Below are 19,502 nucleotides of genomic sequence, written 5' to 3'. Positions count from 1 at the left end.
CAATAATTTTTCTTTGTCTTTAATTTTTGCCACTTTGATTACTATGTGTCTCGGCGTGTTTCTCCTTGGGTTTATCCTGTATGGGACTCTCTGCGCTTCCTGGACTTGGGTGGCTATTTCTTTTCCCATGTTAGGGAAGTTTTCGACTATAATCTCTTCAAATATTTTCTCTGGTCCTTTCTCTCTCTCTTCTCCTTCTGGGACCCCTATAATGTGAATGTTGTTGCGTTTAATGTTGTCCCAGAGGTCTCTTAGGCTGTCTTCATTTCTTTTCATTCTTTTTTCTTTAGTCTGTTCCTCAGCAGTGAATTCCACCATTCTGTCTTCCAGGTCACTTATCCATTCTTCTGCCTCAGTTATTCTGCTATTGATTCCTTCTAGTGTCGTTTTCATTTCAGTTATTGTATTGGTCATCTCTGTTTGTTTGTTCTTTAATTCTTCTAGGTCTTTGTTAATCATTTCTTGCATCTTCTCGATCTTTGCCTCCATTCTTATTCCGAGGTCCTGGATCATCTTCACTATCATTATTCTGAATTCTTTTTCTGGAAGGTTGCCTATCTCCACTTCATTTAGTTGTTTTTCTGGGGTTTTTTCTTGATCCTTCATCTGGTACATAGCCCTCTGCCTTTTCATCTTGTGTATCTTTCTGTAACTGTGTTTTTTGGTCCACAGGCTGCAGGGTTGTAGTTTTTCTTGCTTCTGCTGTCTGCCCTCTGGTGGTTGAGGCTATCTAAGAGGCTTGATGGGAGGCTCTGGTGGTGGGTAGAGCTGACTCGCATCATGTGATTTTGTCAGAGACTGAAGTCAATATGACTTAATGCAAAGGAATTATGGCCTCAGTTTAACTAAAAATTCCAAGAGTAGTTTCAGGCAAGGCTGAATGTCCTCAGAGTGGTCTGCAGCTCTGATCTCAGCTGTTGTTAATAATGTTGGATCCTCCTACCATGCAGGCTCTCCCAGCATGCTGGATCCAGGCTTACCTCAAGCCAGATTATAACCACAGTGGAAGGAGAGAAGCTCTTTCTCAGAGTCCGCAAAAAGCCCCAGGGAAGGCTCTCATTGGCCCAGTGTAAGTCACATGAAGCAATCATTCTGACCAGGAGATGTGCTCTGATTGGCTAGTCTTGGTCACATGCCTATCCCTGGACGCTGAGGAATGGGGAGTAGTCAGGCTCCTCTGAACCCCACGCACTAAGATTGGGCGATAGAGACATACCTAAAAGAGAAGCTGGCCAGCAGGAAACAAATGTCCGGCTCCACCTGTCTACGCGCTGAGCCAGGTTTGCTCTGCAGGTCAGGGGAGAAGTGCAGAGGACAGCAATGCACCGCATAGTTTTAAATGTGCTGACGGCGTTCCGAGAGGAGGTTCCCACGGGCAGCCCGGAATGCAATCAACTTGCGGCTTTTGCCAACCCCAGCACCTGTCATATTTCATCTTCTTTTAAATAACTTCAAGGATATGAAAGTCATAAAAGCAAACCCAGGTAGGGTCAGAAGTCACAGGCTCCTCTGTGCGGAGGGCCGTCACTGTTTGGCTCTTTACCCCGCCGCACGTTTGCATCGCCCCATTGGAGCACAGCCCCAGTAAATATTCAAATGAGGCTCATGGGTCTGAGCGGAAAAAAATCACAATTGCTTGCCCGCCCCCAGGACGTACTCAAAATAAAAAAGTACAATGGCGATTACCTTCTTCATAATTGTTATATATTTCTTTGACCTCACAGCAGCTAAAGTTGGCTTTCAAAGAAAAAAAAATGTTTCGGAGCAGCAGAGGAACATTTTAATGAACACCACAGGGTTTACTGATCACCGTTAATGAGTGAAAAAGGAGTGTCCTGCAAGAACCTTCTGTCTATCTTTAGAAAGCAGCCTTGGATGATGGAGGCATGGAGGGGGATGAAGTTGTGTGCGAGTCTGCAAACTAGAAAACAAATGCGTCATGTTTTTAAGGCTGTCTGTAAATGGACACTTCAGGAGCCACCAAAAGCCTTTTGCACCTTTGTGCCCTCCCCTTTCAATAGCAGCAATTAAACCGAGATTTACTGACTTCTATTGAGTTGCAGCAGAAATATTCAAAGAAATGAAACTCAACAGAAACATTTCAGTCTCTTCGGGGTTCTTCACCCACCATTGTGGTTCGGGGAGTGCTTGATGGGAAAGGCCCATTCTTGCCAGTACACATTCTGTGTGTGCCATCGTGGCCTTGGGATCTGCACCAGAGCTGGTGAACAGTTTTGCTATTAAAAGTCACTGACCCACACTCCTGAAATCAAATGGAAGCCCAAGGAAGTAAAAAGCAATTTAATGTAACCAACTTGTTTGCTTCGAGAAATGTGAACACTCGCCTTGTTAGCTTATTAAAATTAAGAGCAGGGAAAAGAACAGTCTATTAACTACACGTAATAAATGACACAATATATGCTTCAGTTTTATTTTAGGGCTGAAGGGAATGAGGGTGACAGAGACAGACAGGAAAAGATACACATAGAGATGCACTTGAAATAAGCAAAGACCCACAGAGACAGGTGAGGAAGTAGTGACACAGTGATTCACTGAATGCTTGTGAAGGGCACGGGCCTTTACACTGATCACCTTAGATCGCCTTATTAATGTGTCCCATAACCCAGGGGCAGAGATCGAATCCCCTTTGTACAGATTAGGACAATGAGGTCTGGGAAGGTTAAAAGATCTACTCAAGACCACATTGTTGGTAAGTGGAAGGGCTGTGCTCCACCCCAGGCAGCTCAGCTCCAAGGCCATTGCTCTGCACCGTGTCTGGACCACTTGTTTGTTTCGAAGATTGCTGTACAACGCATTATGTATGTATGTGTATGAGTGTGCATGGTAATTTAAAAAAATCATACATATATTTTGTTTTGTCTTGAAAGGTTAATATATTCACATAGCACAACAATCAAAGCAGTATAACAAGATTACAATGAGAAGTCTGTGCTTTGTTACTCTGGGGAGCCTACGGCACCCCCCAACTTTGCTAGGCTCTTCCCCTGTCTTGGAGGCCTTCCTGCTCACCTCTACCTACTGCGATGCTGTGTTCCATCACTCCGGATCCCTGGAGGGAAGGGAAGCGGGTCTCCTCTCATGCTTCTCTGGCCAGGACAGAGTTCCTGGGTGGCGGGGCTGGGGTGGTAGTGATGGCAGTAAGCATGTCTCTAACGCCTTTATAATACTTGTTACTCTCTCCTTCATAACTTAGAAGAAACAGATCTTAGGTGCAGAGCTTTCAGCCACCAGTACTTAACTGGGATTTAACAACTCTGGAGTGTTTTAAAATGCGTTTTTATGATTGCTTTCTTTGTGGTGGCAATATTGGTTTTTCCATATCATTAGTGAGGCAGAGTTACCTTTTGGAACTAATTTATTTCAAAATAAGATAATTTAAAAGAAGAACATAAGTAAACAATCATACAGGCGGAACAAGGAAATGCCAAAATTGTGAGATTGGGATGCCAGTAGATAAAGGCTGGGAAATGCCGCCTTCAGCTTTAGAGTTTAGAGCCAAGTTCAAACGACACCTAGTTCATGGGGCCTTACTTGATCCCATTCCCCGCAGCGTTAGTACCTCTCCCGTGTCTCTTAAGAGCTTTCAGCTCATGCTGTGAGTGTTCTCATTGGCCCCGTATCCTTCAGTCCGACTCTGAGTCTTTTTATCCCAATTAGGAAAGGACTCAGTTCTTTCAATCCTTATTCAAATGGCGTGGTTTTGGATTCTTCTCCATTTCAATCACCCTTTTCTGGGTGAAGATCACCTTGTCAAGGTTCTTCTTAAATCTGATACTTCAATGTAGCTCCTGTGGTCACCTCTATTGATGTAACCCAAGATTGTGTGTGTGTGAAATACAAACTTTTTCCTTCAGTAAAAATGGGATCATGTTATACAAACTGTTTTGTAGCCTGCTTTTTCCCCTTTAATCACACATCACAAGGATCTTTTCAAAGAAATAAATATAAATCTGCTATATCATTGTTCATGGCTATATAATAGCCTATTGAATGGATGCACCATGATTTACTTAAACAGGGCTTTCGTTTCTTTCTAAAATGTCCCCAACTACAAACCACATTATAATGAACTGAAGCCAGAATTTCTGACAAACCATTGTCATTGTGTCCTAGAGGGGTTTCCCTGGGATCCCTTTCTTCATGCAGTCGGCCAGCCTTTCCTGAACCCCTCTCCTCTGTGCCAGGCACTGTTGCAGAGGCTGGAGATGGGCACCCAGGCAGATCATTACAGTACTGGGTGCTCGAGGGTATTCACTGGGGTATGTACGAAATGTTCTGGGAGTAGGGACGGAACACCAGCTAATTCTGCCCCAAGAAGGTTGAGGATGGTTTCACACAAACGGGGCAGGGGGGCACTCAACTCAGAGTTTGCATATGTGGGAACCAGTTTTTTGTTTTTTTTTTAAAGTTCAGTTTTTGTTGTTGTTGTTGTTGTTGTTGTTTAAAGTATTTGTTTTATTTATTTATTTATTTATGGCTGTGTTGGGTCTTCATTTCTGTGCGAGGGCTTTCTCTAGTTGCGGCAAGCGGGGCCCACTCTTCATCACGGTGCGCGAGCCTCTCACTATCGCGGCCTCTCTTGTTGCGGAGCACAGGCTCCAGACGCGCAGGCTCAGTAATTGTGGCTCATGGGCCCAGCTGCTCCGCGGCACGTGGGATCTTCCCAGACCAGGGCTCGAACCCGTGTCCCCTGCATTAGCAGGCAGATTCTCAACCACTGCGCCACCAGGGAAGCCCAGGAACCAGTTTTGAAAGAGTGAATTCAGCTGTCGGCCCTGCTGAAGTCACTCTGGACATCCCACCAGACCTAGGACCAAACTCTTGAACAACTCAGACCACCCGGAACTGCTCAAGTCCTCGAGCCATGACTTTCGATAAAAGATTGATTCCCTTGGCCATCTTTATTTACTCATCCTGGAAACCATGGTTCTGACCTTTCAGTGGTCAGGGATCTTAGGGACAGACTGAAGCCCCAGGCAGTGTGGAGGTAATTAGTGAAACATGCTCACAGTGGCCCAGTGATATAGAACCGGTTTTCATTAACCCCTCCCCACTTCCAGTCTGTTCACCATGTGGGATCTCCCCCAAGCCCATCTGATTGGCTCTGCCTGTCTACCATGACTGACAGGCCACTTATTACTCCTGTCTGCCCCTGCCTGGCCCCTCTGGAGGCTTTTATTAGCCCTTTACCTGGGCGAGTTTGGGCTTGGAAAACACCTCTCCTTAAGGCAATCTCAAGATTATGTTTTCTCACCTGAAATAACTGGCACATTTATTGTTTTTGAAGGAAAGAAACATCTCATAATTGAAGTAAAAGAAGAATATGTTTCTGGTTTTTCAAAAGTGTATCGCAAGGCAGGGGGACTGTTCACCCACCTTGGGGACTGTATTCTGCGTAAGAGTGTGGAGTCCCGCCGCTGTAACTCACCCCCGGAGGACTCTCTCGCCACAGCCCCCATTTATTAAAATGTCTGCCTAATGGTTATGGAAAACGCAGTGGCAAATTGCTACCTCATTCGGTTGAAAAGCTCTTAAAATTCTGGACCGTCATCAAAAGCCCTCACTTCTCCTAAAGCAATAACACTTGCCTGGAAAAAACATCGTCCATGAGCCCCTTCACTACAAAGCCAAAAGTCAGATGATGATGGTTTTCAGCAAATTGACAAACTGAGCTAAACTTTATTTAATTTAATTTCAGAAAGGATGGATCTGGAAATAACATTGCTGGTTTCATGTGCTGGAAAAATCGATGCTATGATTTTTTATCTTCTTCCTTTCTACTCCCTTGCCAGGAGGCTGGTATAATAAGTCATTTGGACTGGCCAAACAAATAACCAGCCCGCGACCCCTGGGGCTCATCACCGCCACCCCCCAGGGCTCCAGTGATGGACAGGCCAGAGGACTCCAGCTCTTCCTTTAGCTAGGCACTCCAGTTCACATTTGGCAGGGCTTTTCCCCCCAAAGGCGATATTAATAGCATGGTGTGTGCTTCTGTGGGCCAGGTAGTGTTCAAGGGCTTTACGTGCATTATCTCAATGAACCCTCACTACTTTCTGAATTAGGTACATTGACAAAAACTCAACTTCACAGATTTACAGGTAAGAAACTGAGGTTTAGAGGAGCAAAATCATTCATTCAGGTGACACTGCTAGCACACGAGGAGCCAGGATTTGAATCCAGGTGGGTTGATTTCAGAACTCTGCTATTAACAGGTGAGACGGGCAAGGGGAGGTGTGCAGTTGCCCCCAGGGCAGAGCTGCTCACTTACTGTACACTGTGCTGAGGGTGGGAAGAGATGGGGCTTGCCAGGGTGATCGGCTGGGCTCCAGGTGTCCTCCAACTTCGCTGAGATGAATTTATCTGACGGATGCTGTTCTTTGTGCAAGGAAAAAAGGGTAAAAAGGCCCACTACTTAGGGAATCTTCCTTTGTCCCTAGGCAAGCCCGGGGAGGCTGCAAGTGCCTCTCTTCTCCCTGGAGCTCTCGGTCTCCAAGGCAACCATCAGGCCGAGGGGAGAAGAGCCCTGCCTCCTGGGAGGCCACGTCCAGGCACACAGCTGGGAGCTAAGCACAGACTAGCCGGATGGACCCAGCTGAGGAACTGGAGCCTTCGCAGGGGCCTGGCCTCGCTCCCTAGCTTTAATTTGCCACAGAGAATCCCCCAAATGAGTGGTCTCCAAAATCCAGCCTCAGATTTGAGCTTTGTTTGGAAGCCAGCAGGAGTCAGCTCACCAAAAATTGATCTGTCAAACAAGCAACACACCAATTGTCACTTCATCCAATAACTGAAGAATCTGTCAACATTTTGTTCTCTCCTGCCTTGTCCCCAGAGACTGTAAAACCCTACAGTAACTGAGCCAGGGCAATTCTCCTTAGTCATTTTCCTACCAAAAATCAGAACGGACGTTCTTCTGCAAAGGCAGGGAAGACTGGGTGTGCTTAAGGAAAAGCCCACTTGGTTTCAGAAACACCAGGAGGACTGGGGGCAAATTATAATTTCTCATCGACAAAACCTCCATGAGCTCAGTAAATTGGCAATTTGATGAGTTGCCTTATCTGCAGCGTGGACCAAGGCTCTTGTGCTTGAGTTCTGGTCCTGAGTTCCTGAGTTCCTCTTTTGAACCCCGTGCTGCGAGGGAGCTTGAGGGGGATTTGATCTCACAGAGCAAGAGCCCCAAGACAATGACCTAAGTGCAAAGGGGAGGACTTTCTCAGGAGGGACTCCAGTTTTCCCAGATGTAAAACTGGGGAGTCGTGGTGGGGGAGTCTGCAAACCAGGGCCTGTTTATATTCCATGATTGCAAATTCTTTGATTCCAATTCTATGATTCCAAATTCCTCCTACAGCATGTTAAACAATAAGATAATGACAAAGTGAGACAAGTACTTTGGGAGTTAAAAGCGCTGGATGAACAGATGCTATTTTACTAGCCATGGTATAGAGAAGGGCTTGGTAAACTTTTTCTGTAAAGGACCCGATAATAAGTGTTTTAGGCTTTGTGTTGAAACCATTCAACCCTGCTGTTGTAGCAAAAGCAGCCAGAGACAATATGTAAATGGTGAACACTACTGTGTCCCAATAAAACCTTGTTTATAGACACTGAAATTTAAATTTCATGTGTCATGGCATGTTTTATTTTTGTTTTGATATTTTTCAGTCATTTAAAAATGTCAAGCCATTCTTAGTTTACCGGCTATTCAAAAACAGGCAGTGGGCAAAATTTGACCTCTGGGCCACAGTTTTCTGACCCCTGGTGTAGAGGTCTCAGAGCAGAAGATATCCTAAATTCCTAGCCCTTGGATACCTGATACCATCGACCATCCGCCTGGCCCCTGCTTGGCGGGCAGTGGCAAAGGGCAGTCCCCAGGTGGTGAAACATCCATACTTGGTTTGGCCCAGCTGGTGTATTCTCTTCCCCAGTGTCACCCGCCCCCCCCCAACCCCTACCCTGGGCCGCTCACCTTCAACATCAATGTGGAGAAAAGGGATTCCTTTGAGTCTCCTCTTTCCAGTTCTGATCTTGTCCCAATTTGTAAGGAGTATTTTTCCATTGGAACTCTTGACCTTTTGAGTTTTCTTTCTTGGCCAAAAAGGTTCCAAAAAAGAAAAAGAAAAAGAAGAAATGCAGGTGCCCCGGACCAAAGTATGTGTAGCCCCCAGAGTTGCTGAGTTTTAGCAATAATCAAACTGCATCCACAGTCCCCTGGGCAGAGCTCCTTCCTTATCTCTCTCTTTTTTTTTTTTTTTTAAGTTATTTCTGAGATATACATTTTAAAGTAATAACTAGAATTATGACTTATAACATTATACCAGAACATATAAGATTTTTAGAAATTTCATGTAATGTCTGAAACATTTCTTCCTTATCTCTTCGACTTCAGCATCTCCAATGACAGTGAACTCACTCCCCAAATTGTTGGGGGCTCTGAAAACACTTCCCCAAGTCTGCTGATATCCATTCCCCAACACCTTATACATATCATGGAACTTTGCCTTTAGAGGATATGGAACTTCTCACACCTGAGAAGTGACCTGAGGGTCCAGTATGAAGCAGCATAAACATAATTAATTTTCATGCAAGTAACACCTTGCATGGCTAAAAATAATCCAACTGGGCTGAATAATCAGCTGGGCTGATGGTGAGAAAACAATGATACCCTGTCTCTCCCCTCATTTCTTGTACTCCTCCTCCCCAAAGGCAGCCACTTTTAGTGAGGAAATTTTAGTTGAAATATACCCTACAAATAGAAAAATTGTAGACATCATAAGTATGTGGCTGATTATTTTTACAAAGATACTCTTGTAACTAACACCCAGATCAAGAAATGGAGACTGACCAGCACTCAGAAGTCACTATCCAACCCCCACTCAAGGTTACTCGCTCTCTTGACCATAGGATAAAATTGAAGCAACCACTTTAATGGTTTCTGTTTTTAGTTCTGCAGTTTCTTCTATATGTCTAAATAATATAATTACACAGTTTTTTTGTTTTTTGTTTTTTTGACAATAATAGCTACTTTAATCTTCAGCTCCTATCATTTATCAGGCATCTTTATTTTTTATCTTAATCTCGTGAAATAGATATTGTTGTCTCCATTTTACAGATGAGGAAACAAAGACTGATAGAAATAAAATAACTTGCCTGATATCACACTAGCAAAACTGGATTTCAAACTCAGAGCTCTCTGACAGCAATGCTTACACTCTTAACCCCACCCTATGGCTCCCCTTCAGTTTTTTTCTCACAACAGATGTGCTTGTATCTTGTGGCAGTTTTATTTTGTATATTTTGCTGTTACTAGTGTTTTCTATTTCTTTTCTTTTTTCTTTAAAACAAATAATTATTCAAGTCAATGTTCTAAGACAGCATCTAGGGCTCTTCAGCAAGGTGGAGCTGGGAGAGGCTCAGCAATATAATATAGTATGTAAACACAGGATGTTCTTTGATCTATGAAATAAACAGCTGTCAGTATAGGTGGCTTCCCCAGCCAAACCAAGGGCAAATGTCCCTCACAACAAGGCTCTTCTCAGTTCCCTGCAGACCAGGGCCCAAGACCAGAGCATCTGGGTAAACAGGGTGGGATCTGCTGGGAATATACTTGTGTACATAAAGGACTGTGTCTCCTGTACACAGTTGGTTTTTGATTGATCAACTCTGGACACTGTCTTTCGACTTCTTCCTGTGATAAGAGATTTAGCTTCCTTATACCAGCCTTCACTTTGTATCTCTTCTCCTCCAAATACATTAAATCACTGTTTTTTCTTACTGATCATCTAGGCAAATTCAGTGACATTCTAAGACTTCCATTTCTTATTTCATTCATCACAGACAATATCATTTGCTTTTTAATTCCCTCCCAATCCCCTCCACCCATTCAGGTACGCTGTATTTTTACTTTTATATTGTTAAGTTGGATAACATTTATATTTTGCTCTGTAACCATAGTTTAACCTGTGTGGTTTGTCTGTAGGTTGATGTAAAGTTTGAAACTCAATAGTGTTTAGGTGATTTTTATAGTATTGTTTACTGCAGAACCAAACAGTGTCCTAGGACTACAATCCACAGGTTCAATGTCACGCCTCCTGAACCCCTCCAAGAAGAATATTCCTGGAGTCTGCAGCCCCATTTTATTTATTTTCACATTTATTCTATGGTCAGTGGAAGAAAGAGGGCATGATATTAAGGCCCATGAATGTCAGGAAGGCAGCCTGAAGCCTTCGGGTTTTAGTGATACCAGGATAAAACACATGTTGTCCTGCTTGGTGGTGGTCTTGCATTCTGTTGTTATTAAAATCAACTCCTTTCAGAGTGTTGGCTTTTACTCAGAGATCTCTGAAGGGCTGGTTGTTCCAAATGAGAGGCAGCATTTATCTTTAAGATGAGGGTGGTGTCAAAAGCCTATGTATTCTTAAAAGCAGGTAGTCATAAAATCAGTAGTTAATTGACTTATGTGAGCACTCAGTTTTAGGAGAAGTGTGGCTCTGAGTGAAAAATACAATATGTGGAAGGGTTTAATTTTTTTTGGATTACCCTTTACCAGTAGCATGTAATTGCATTAGTAATCGGAGTCCTTCAAGCAGAATCTCAAACAAAGGATTAGTGGGAAAGAAGATGGAAGAATGCTGACTTCACAATAACTCACTGCCTTCCTAACGTGATTATATAAATAAATTCAAGCAATATTTTCCAAGACGCTGGAGCCTGATCGTAAAGGCGTGAGGGGGCCCAGGGCCTCTGCATGGCCCCTGGTTGGCGGGCAGTAACTGATTGCTGTGGTTGGGAAGGGCAGTCCCCAGGTGGTGAAATATCCAATATCTCTGAATTATCTGTCAGCGCTCAGAAATTATTGAAGCCGGGCTGACTTCTCCAGTGGGGAGCAGGAATATCTTGGCTTCATTTGGCTAAACAATGGGGTTAAAATGGAAACGCCCCGCTGTGACCTCCCAACAGCCCATGTGGGCCCTTCAGCTAGCTGTCAGCAATGGGAGCCATGCAGGGCTGGCTCTGGACACTGCTAACTTCTTGACCCCCAGAGTCAAGGAATCCTCAGAGCTGAATTTCAGGCTCCCATCTCGCCGCCAGCAGGGGATTAGCTAATCCATCCTGTTTTGTTCTTCTGTGCCTACCCACAAAGGCAGTAGGCACAAAGGACAGAGATCTGGATGACACATCAGAGAGCAGTGACATGCTGTCTGCATTCTTTGCCAGAGAGTCTTTGAATTGCTGTTTTCACTTAAGCCCAGGCACTGCGTTGGAGGCCTTAGTTATTCCATTTGCTGGGCTGAGCAAGAAACCAGGGTAACAGAACAAGCCACTTTCCTCCTGGTCCCCCCGGACCTCTGTCCAGTTGTGTAAGAGAAAGACTGCGATCAAAAATGCTTTGCAGCCACTCTCAACAAAGAGTCTTTAAATTCTGATCACAAGAGACTCTGGTCCCGTAAATGCTCCATGGGAGGTGTAAAGTCATTCTAGGTGTAGGGCGGTGGATGTCACCACTAAGCCTTGAGGGTGGGAACTGCCAAAGTAGCTAAACAAGTCTTCAAACCCAACTTTACTAGTTGTGTGCTTTGAGCAAGCCACTTGATTTCTAAACCTCAGTGGCGTCATCAATAAAATGGGAGTAATTATAATTCCTTTGTGGTAGGGATCAAATGAAGCAATGGATGGAAAAATTCTTCACAGGCTTTATGCAAAGGTGGGGTTGTTGCTGCCTTTCTAGCTGTTCTCATTGGCTTATAGGCTGAGCTTCAGTCAGAGGAGTTTCTTTGGAGCCCCGATGAACTTGACATTCCTTTGGCTGTCTTCATCCAGTTCTCTGCCTGGAATGTTCTTGTCCCTTCACTGCCTGTCTGACTTCAACCCACCCGTCATGGTTGCCCATCACATTTCCTTGGTCTTTGAGAACATCCTTTTCTCCCACAGCCTGGTCCACGTGGGGGTCCACAGCAGAGTGTCAGATGATGGGGGTGGCGCCAGCGAGGGGCCCAAAGGAAGCTGGTAGGTGTGGCTCTGTCAGTCTTCAATGATGAATATAAATCATCACAAGTCTGAGAACTCCTTGAGGACAGAGATGGAGACTTGTAACTGAACTGTTGGGCCATCCATTAATTTAAATTAGATGTCATTAATGGAGGACTTCTGAGCCCACCCTGCACTTGCACGAAGCTGAGTTCTCCTTACATTTGCGCCCTTGGCACGTCACTTTTCTCCCCCCAGTCCCAGCTCTGCTCTTATGTGCCAGGCCTAGTGGGGAATTCAGAGACAAATAGTAAGGCATAGCTGTTGTTGTCTATTAAGAAGGACAAAGCAAGAATATAAACATCAATAAAAAGAAATATTCATTTAGTCATTTGTGCAGCAAATATTTACTGACTTATTCTGTGCACCTTGCTAGACACTGTGGATTGAGGATGGGACAAGATCACTGTCATGCCCTTGCTGAGCTCACAGCCCAATGGAGGACACATCTGTGGACAGTCGAGTGTGATGGGGACCATGGTAGGACGTGCAAGGCTGTGGAGAACACTGAAGAGACAGGCAGTGCATAATGGAAGGTTGGGAAAACTTCTCAGAGGAGGCATATCCAGCTGAGACCTGAGAGATGAGAAGGAGCTGGCCAGATAAGAGGGGGTAGAGAACGATCCAGGCGGAGGCAGCAGGATATGCAGAGCACATGTGGGCAACTGAAAATAGTTTGGTATCGTTACAGCTCAGAGTAGGATGGGCAGTGGGGATGGAAAGGGTGATGGGTCATCTAATTGAACCCCTGGAATTACCCTATAAGATAGGTACTGTTGTCATCTTTATCCATATTACAGATGAGGAAAATGAGATCAGAGAGGCTGGGTAGCTTGTCCAAGTCACAGAGCTAGTAAGGGCTAGAACTGAAAATTTGATCCTGATTTGTCTGTTTCCAAAGCCCTTGCCTTTAACCAGGGGAGCTATGGGAAGGGTTCTCTGTGAGGGGTGGTATAGCATGGTGGTGAAGAGTGGGGGCTAGACTGCCTGTTTCCATCCCCGAGGAGCTGTGTGACTTTGGGTGAGTTACTTAAACTGCTCTGTGCTTCAGATTCCTCAGCCAATAAATGGGGATACTAATAATATCTACCCCATAGGGTTGGGTTTTCTGAGAATCAAATGAGTTAATATTTGTAAAGTTATCTTCTGGACAGTATATGATAAATGCTCAGTATATGTTAGCAACTATTATTAGGCTGGATTGGAAAGGAGAGAGACTAAAACAAAGATCACATCTCTGTTTGGAGGCCACTGCAACTGTGGGGCTGAGAGGTGTGGCCACGGGGTGAGGGAGAGGGACAGCATGTGGGTGAAATGTCATATTCCCTTTAGGCTGTCAGTCTGGGGGCTGGGGCTTAACCACCTTCTGGGCTGGGTTTCTTTGTCCCTTTAAGCTGCCCACACACTGGAGGGGACATGTGCTGCCTGCAGAAAAGTTGGTTGCTCCTGAGAACAATATAGATTTCTTTCGTGAGCTTCAGGAAACCACATCCCAGTGAGTGCTGCAGTATTGACTCGACCTGTTGGGACGTGCTGTTGCCAAGGGCAATGCAATCAGCTTCTTGGTCCATTCCTTCTCCCTGTGGCTTCCAGTGACTCTGTTTCCAACAGAGTGGTTTAGGGCCCTGTCACTTCCAGGACATTCTGTTTTCCTTCCCTGGAGATGGGGAACCAGTGTTAGGACCTGGTCAGAGGTGGGGTGCCTGGAGGGGCCAGCCAGGAGCTCCCTGATCTGGGATGAGGAGACAGCTTGTCCAGTGCCCTGGGCTCTCCACGAGGCCAAGAAGCTCCAGATTCAGTGGGGGAGACTTATGCGGTGTTGTGAAAGAACATCACCTCAGTCATCCCCTGGTCCCTCCTTTTCTAGGCCATGGAACCCTCACTCCTCGTTGGCCATTCCTTTCGGTGACTTGTCCAACTTTTGTCTGTTCATGTGCTAGGACTTGTGGCAAAAGGAATTCAGAAAAGATAGGAGGGCTGGTGATGGTCAAGGCATCAGAGGATTTGGGGAAGATGGGGCATCTGGATGGGAGGCGGGGAGGATGAGGGCTGGTTTCTGGGTGGAGAGTGCGTTGAATTGAGCCTGAGGACTCTGACAGCAGACTCTCCATCTGGTTTTCTCACCACAATAGTTCTAGATCCTGGGAGTGGCTCAGAGCAGGAGCTCACCAAATCGATGGAAAATGATGGATTAGACCAAAGATTGGGAGACTTTGGTTCTTTTTTATTTTTTTAATTAATTAATTAATTAATTTATTTATTTATTTATGGCTGTGTTGGGTCTTCGTTTCTGTGCGAGGGCTTTCTCCAGTTGCGGCGAGCGGGGGCCACTCTTCATCGCGGTGCGCGGGCCTCTCACTGTGGGCCTCTCGCGTTGCGGAGCACAGGCTCCAGACGCGCAGGCTCAGTAGTTGTGGCTCACGGGCCTAGCCGCTCCGCGGCATGTGGGATCTTCCCGGACCGGGGCACGAACCCGTGTCCCCTGCCTTGGCAAGCGGATTCTTAACCACTGCGCCACCAGGGAAGCCCGAGACTTTGGTTCTTGTTGTGGCTCTATCATTACCTTGTTTTGTGACCTCGACAAGTCACATCCACTCCTAGAACCTGGGGTACGGTCAGTGCCACCCAAACCACAAGACCTGAGATGAGGATGGGAGTTGGTCCCCAAAGGAAAAACTTGGGAAGCGATTACGGGGAGCCAGAGAATGGATGATGGGAAGGCCAACCCACACACATATGTGTGCAAGCGCGTGCACACACACACACACACACACACACACACACGCAGTTATTTCAGTGGCTCATTGCTCCTCTGATTATTTTCCCAAACCCTTCACAAAAACCAAGTTGCTCATAATGATAACCATGGATCATTGTGCCTTAGTAGGTTCTGAGTAGAACCCAGAACTCAAGCTTCTCAGCTCACTGGTGGGTCTTCTTGCTCACATACACAGGTAGAGATCCTCAAAGTTCCTCGGAAGCCTGGCAGTGATTCCCAGGATCAGATAATATTCCAGAGGAGAAGTAAGGGCAGATCCATTGGTGGACTCATGTGTTTATTCATTGTCAAGCATTCACAGAGCATCTTCTCCACGTCAGGCTCTGGGCTTGGCGAAGCGTATGAGTCAGGATAGGCTAAGTCTGCTGGCATAACAAACACTCCCCACATCTCCGTGACTTCAACAATGAAGGTTTATTTCTTGCTCATGCTGAATTGTCATCGTAGGTTGGCTGGGGGTTTATTGTCCATCCTTCATATGGAATCAAACTGATGGAGCAGCTGTTCTCTGGAACACAGCTTTCCTTGTGGCGGGGGGTATGGTGCTGGTGAGACAGCCACAGGGTTTTAGAGTTAGAGGCAAGTGGGGTGAGGAGTGAAACATCTAGAAAAATGGGCAGTGGTGAAGGCCCTTGAGCACCATGATAAGGAGTTTTTACTTCATCTTGTAGCCCTTCCTCAGAATTGGCCTCACCTCTGGAGATGAATCTGAACTTTCCTTCTTGGTTTCCAGGATCTGAACAAGTATTTGCTCATGACAGTCCCAGGGACCTAGGAAGCTTCTGGTCAGCCATTGTCCAGACCATCATATCCTGCCTTGGTGTGGTCTGAACTGGAAAATCTGTGTGGCTAAGGAGAAGCCATGTATGTAGAAGAGATAGCTGGAGTGCACTCTGTTTAGATTTAAGCTCTCACCATCTCACTGTAATTAAGTGCCAAGTGGTTATTAAACAATACATTTACAGAATTCTGACAACTGTGTAAGAACCTTTCCTCTCCTACAGTGAATATTCCCCAGTAAATACGCTTGTAATATTTCACTGGCTTTTAATTAACCCGACTCGCCTATAAAACCATTTATCTTTTAAAAAGACTGTTGTTCCATGTGCAATACGTGTCAATAGATAATTAAAATGTTTTTCTTAGAGAATGAACAGGGAGATGTGATCTATGCATTTCAGAACGTTATTATTAAAACTGTTATTTATTGAGGTTTAAGCACTTGTTACTTGGTAACTATATAGCGACCGTGTCTCTTTAATACCAAAATTAAACAGGCATTGCAGACAAAATGTGCAAGGTTAGAAAACCTCTTGGGTCATAATTAAATAGTACAAGTAATAAGCGTTCAGTTCTTGTTTAGGAAACAAACGCTCCGATCTGGCTTCTTTTCTATCAGGAATTGGGAGGGCGTGTCTTTGTTTTTCCAGGAGCAGCCTGGCCGTGTCGCTGTTTCAAACACGGACACTTTTTTCAGAGCATCAGAAGTTTCTTCTAGAAATAACAGCTACAAAGTGTTTGGGGAACCTTAAAATAAAAGACAGTGTGAAACTGCTTTGGTGAATGTAGGCTCTTCTAGAACTAGTGGCTGGCCAGAGTCCCATGCCTGGGAGTAGACCTGTGTCTGGGGATGGCAGCCCTCAGAGAGAGGCCATCCCATCCCCTGGTAGCAGGCAGCCTGGCAAGGGTCGCTTTCCCACTCCTCCTGGCTGCCCCCAAGCTGCCCACCAGGGAGAAGCATCATGCTTGCCTCTCGGGCTAAGGGCCCTAGCTTGTTGTCCCGTTTACCATGAGCCCCTTATTGTGGGGTCAGCTGTGTCCCCAGAAAGATGCTGAAGTTCTAACCCCCAGTACCTGTGAATGTGACTGTATTAGTTTGCTAGAGCTGACGTAACAACGTACCACAGCCTGGATGTTTAAACAACAGAAATTGATCCTCAGAGTTCCGGAGGCTGGAAGTCCAAGGTCAAGGTGTTGGCAAGATTGGTCTTTCCCGAGACCTCTCTCCTTGGCTTGTAGATGACGCCTTCTCCCTGTGTTCTCACCTGGCCTTTTCTCTGTGCACACATATTGCTGACCTGTCTTCCTCCTCTTATAAAGGCACTAATACTATTGGATCAGGGCCACCCTTATGACTTCATTTAACCTTCATTCCTCTTTAAAGGCCCAATCTCCAAATACAGTCACACTGGGGATTAGGGTTTCAACATATGAAATCTGGGGGGGACACAGTGGTGTCTGAAACAGTGACCTTATTTGGAAATAGGATGATCGAGTTACGATCGTTAAGATCAGGATTCCTATTAGGATGGGTCCTCATGCGATATAACTGTATCTTTACAAAATAAGGAAATTTGGACAAAGAGACAGACATGTACACAGAGAGAACGCCACATTAGGATGAAGGCAGAGCTCTGGGGGATGCGCCTACAAGCCAGGATGGCCAAAGATGGCCAGCAGACCACCAGAAGTCAGGGGAAAGGATGGGACAAGGTTTCCTTCACAGTCCGCAAAGAGTACCAACCCTGCTGACACCTTGATCTCGGACTTCTAGCCCCCAGAACTGGAGACCACACATTTCTGTTGTTTAAGCCCCCCAGTTTGTGGTACTTTGCTACAGCAGCCCCAGGAAATGAATACACCCCCTGGCAAAGAAATTCTATCACACTCTGATCTTCCTGCCAATCCTCACTGGGTTCTCAGGTCATCCCAACCCACAGACCTGGGAGACAAAGCCAGGTCCTCAGTCATTTAAAGGGACTGAGTAGACTAACATGAGATGCAAAAGACAGTCTATTAGGGCGATGGAAACAGATATAACATATTATCATTTCATCTTAAATCGCATCTTTGTGTATATTTTATCCTGTACAATATTAATATAGTAATAGATGTATATGCTTTATAAGTAAACATGTGCACTTATGTCAGGGTAGGGAGGGGTCCATGTTCAACATGTTTTGACTGATAGAGCTGTGTGATCACACAAATTGGAGACCACTGTTCCAAGGTGGGGAGTCAGTGCTAAAAATTTTTTTTTTTTTTTGTTCCACAATTCATTGACTGAATTGGGGCAGGCGATTTAACAACAGATTGCGAGATAAGGCTGGGAGAGAAGAGTTCTTGCTTTCTCTCCCAGGAGCCAGTTGTGTCATGGATGCTTGTAGATTTTCCAAAATAGCCATCTGTTGTTGGGCAAGCTGGGTCTGAAGCTGGAGATTGGCACACATACATTCTAGGAGTCCTAGACATTCCTTGGGCTTGAGCTCAATTCCTGAGGGCAGCTTTGTTGCCAGGATTTTCAGGGAAGTGGCTGGTGGGGAACTTGCTTGGAGATTAATAAAGCTGGGGGAGGGTCTGGCTCGACAAAGAGGCACAGCATTACCTTCCTCTTTGGCTTTTCTATTAGTAGGATGACTACAACACTGTTCCATCTGAACACCAACAGGTGTGGTGCCACCCAGCCCAGTCCGATTGCACTACCACTCCCATCTCACCCCTCATCAAACCGGCCAGGTCTTCCCTCAACCGACGGTTTCAGTGCTGAAAAATTAGACCAGAGAGCTCCTGTTCAGGAGGATTTCATGTACGAGTCAGAAGAAAAGATTTTAGAGTTCTAAAGAGAATTCTTAAGGTTGTAAAAGAAGATTCAACAAACAAAAGATTGGAGACAAATAGTAGGTTTTCCCAGTGCCCTGGAGCACCGCACTTGGATTATTTATGACGTCGTCATATGTCTCACAATTCGTAATATCTTGACCTCCTTCAAGCCGAGGTGTCATTTGTCTCACCCTGAGGTCCTCTGAGCCCGACATCATGCATGTCCACAGTGTGGTCCCAGGGGGTGATTAACAGTGCTCTAGGTGGAGAGGAGATGGCAGGGCCCGAGCCGGCACTGGCACACGGGGAATCTTTCTCTTGAAGCCCCTCCATCCTGAGAGTGACAGGTGAACCGTGGGTCAGGAGGAGGGGAGAGAGGAAAGTGAGACAGAGAGAAGCAGGAAGGCAGGCCTCAGAGGGAGAGGTAGGTAAACAGAGAAAAATACAGCAGGAGGGCATCTGAGAAGCAGAGATAGAGATGGTCAGAGGGCTGAGGGCGGAGGCAGAAGTTTGGAGGCAGAAAGGAGGGATGAAATCACGAGAAAAATGCAACACTTGCCAAAGGTTGTTCAAACACGTGGTAATTTTTCGTACGTCATAATTTCAGTATGTTTAGGGCTTTACTTAGACATTATCCCAATCTGTATTATTGCACTCATTTGAATAAACATGCTTTACATCTGGAATTTTGGGCATTATGTTACAGGTTCTAGAGTGCGCTGCACCCTTGGGCTGGGAAAGGGCATATTTTTGGTGGGCACCAGACTTCAGGTTATGGAATCCGAAGGTCTGGATGTCAGCCATTAAGCCGCCCATCGGTGTCCTCGTCCCCTCCCCCTGGAAGCTGAGAACAGATGTTCTCTCTGCCCTAGTAGCTGCCTTGATTCCAGGAGAAAGGAGAGAGTGAGAGAGGAAGGGCTCTGGATGTGGATGCATCCTTTCCTCTCCTCCCTGTGTTACCATAGTATCTCGTTTCCTTGGTTACCGGTGGCCAAGGAAAGGACACTGGGCAAGTGCAGGATTTTGATGGAGCTCTCTAAAGAGAGATATCAGCACAGACCTTGTCTCTTTTAAAAGAACGCTC

At 45.6% G+C, this 19,502-nt stretch overlaps 1 protein-coding gene across 1 annotated transcript; it reads right to left on the bottom strand.

Moving 5' to 3' along the window:
• Positions 1-17,874: 17,874 nt before the first annotated feature.
• LOC137753939 (TSSK6-activating co-chaperone protein-like) lies at positions 17,875-18,270 on the bottom strand. The gene has a single exon (XM_068529413.1). It carries the CDS (start codon positions 18,250-18,252, stop codon positions 17,875-17,877), a length of 378 nt encoding a protein of 125 aa, XP_068385514.1. The 5' UTR covers positions 18,253-18,270.
• Positions 18,271-19,502: the final 1,232 nt, after the last annotated feature.

Source organism: Eschrichtius robustus, chromosome 19 (genome assembly GCF_028021215.1).
Source record: "Eschrichtius robustus isolate mEscRob2 chromosome 19, mEscRob2.pri, whole genome shotgun sequence".
NCBI classification, from domain to species: Eukaryota; Metazoa; Chordata; class Mammalia; order Artiodactyla; family Eschrichtiidae; genus Eschrichtius; species Eschrichtius robustus.
The sequence above is the reverse complement of the archived record's forward strand: the minus strand, read 5'-3'. Positions and strand labels throughout refer to the sequence as shown.

Coding starts and splice junctions, on each gene's coding strand:
- LOC137753939 (XM_068529413.1), bottom strand. CDS start 18,252: ATGGAACAGTGTTGTAGTCATCCTACTAATAGAAAAGCCAAAGAGGAA.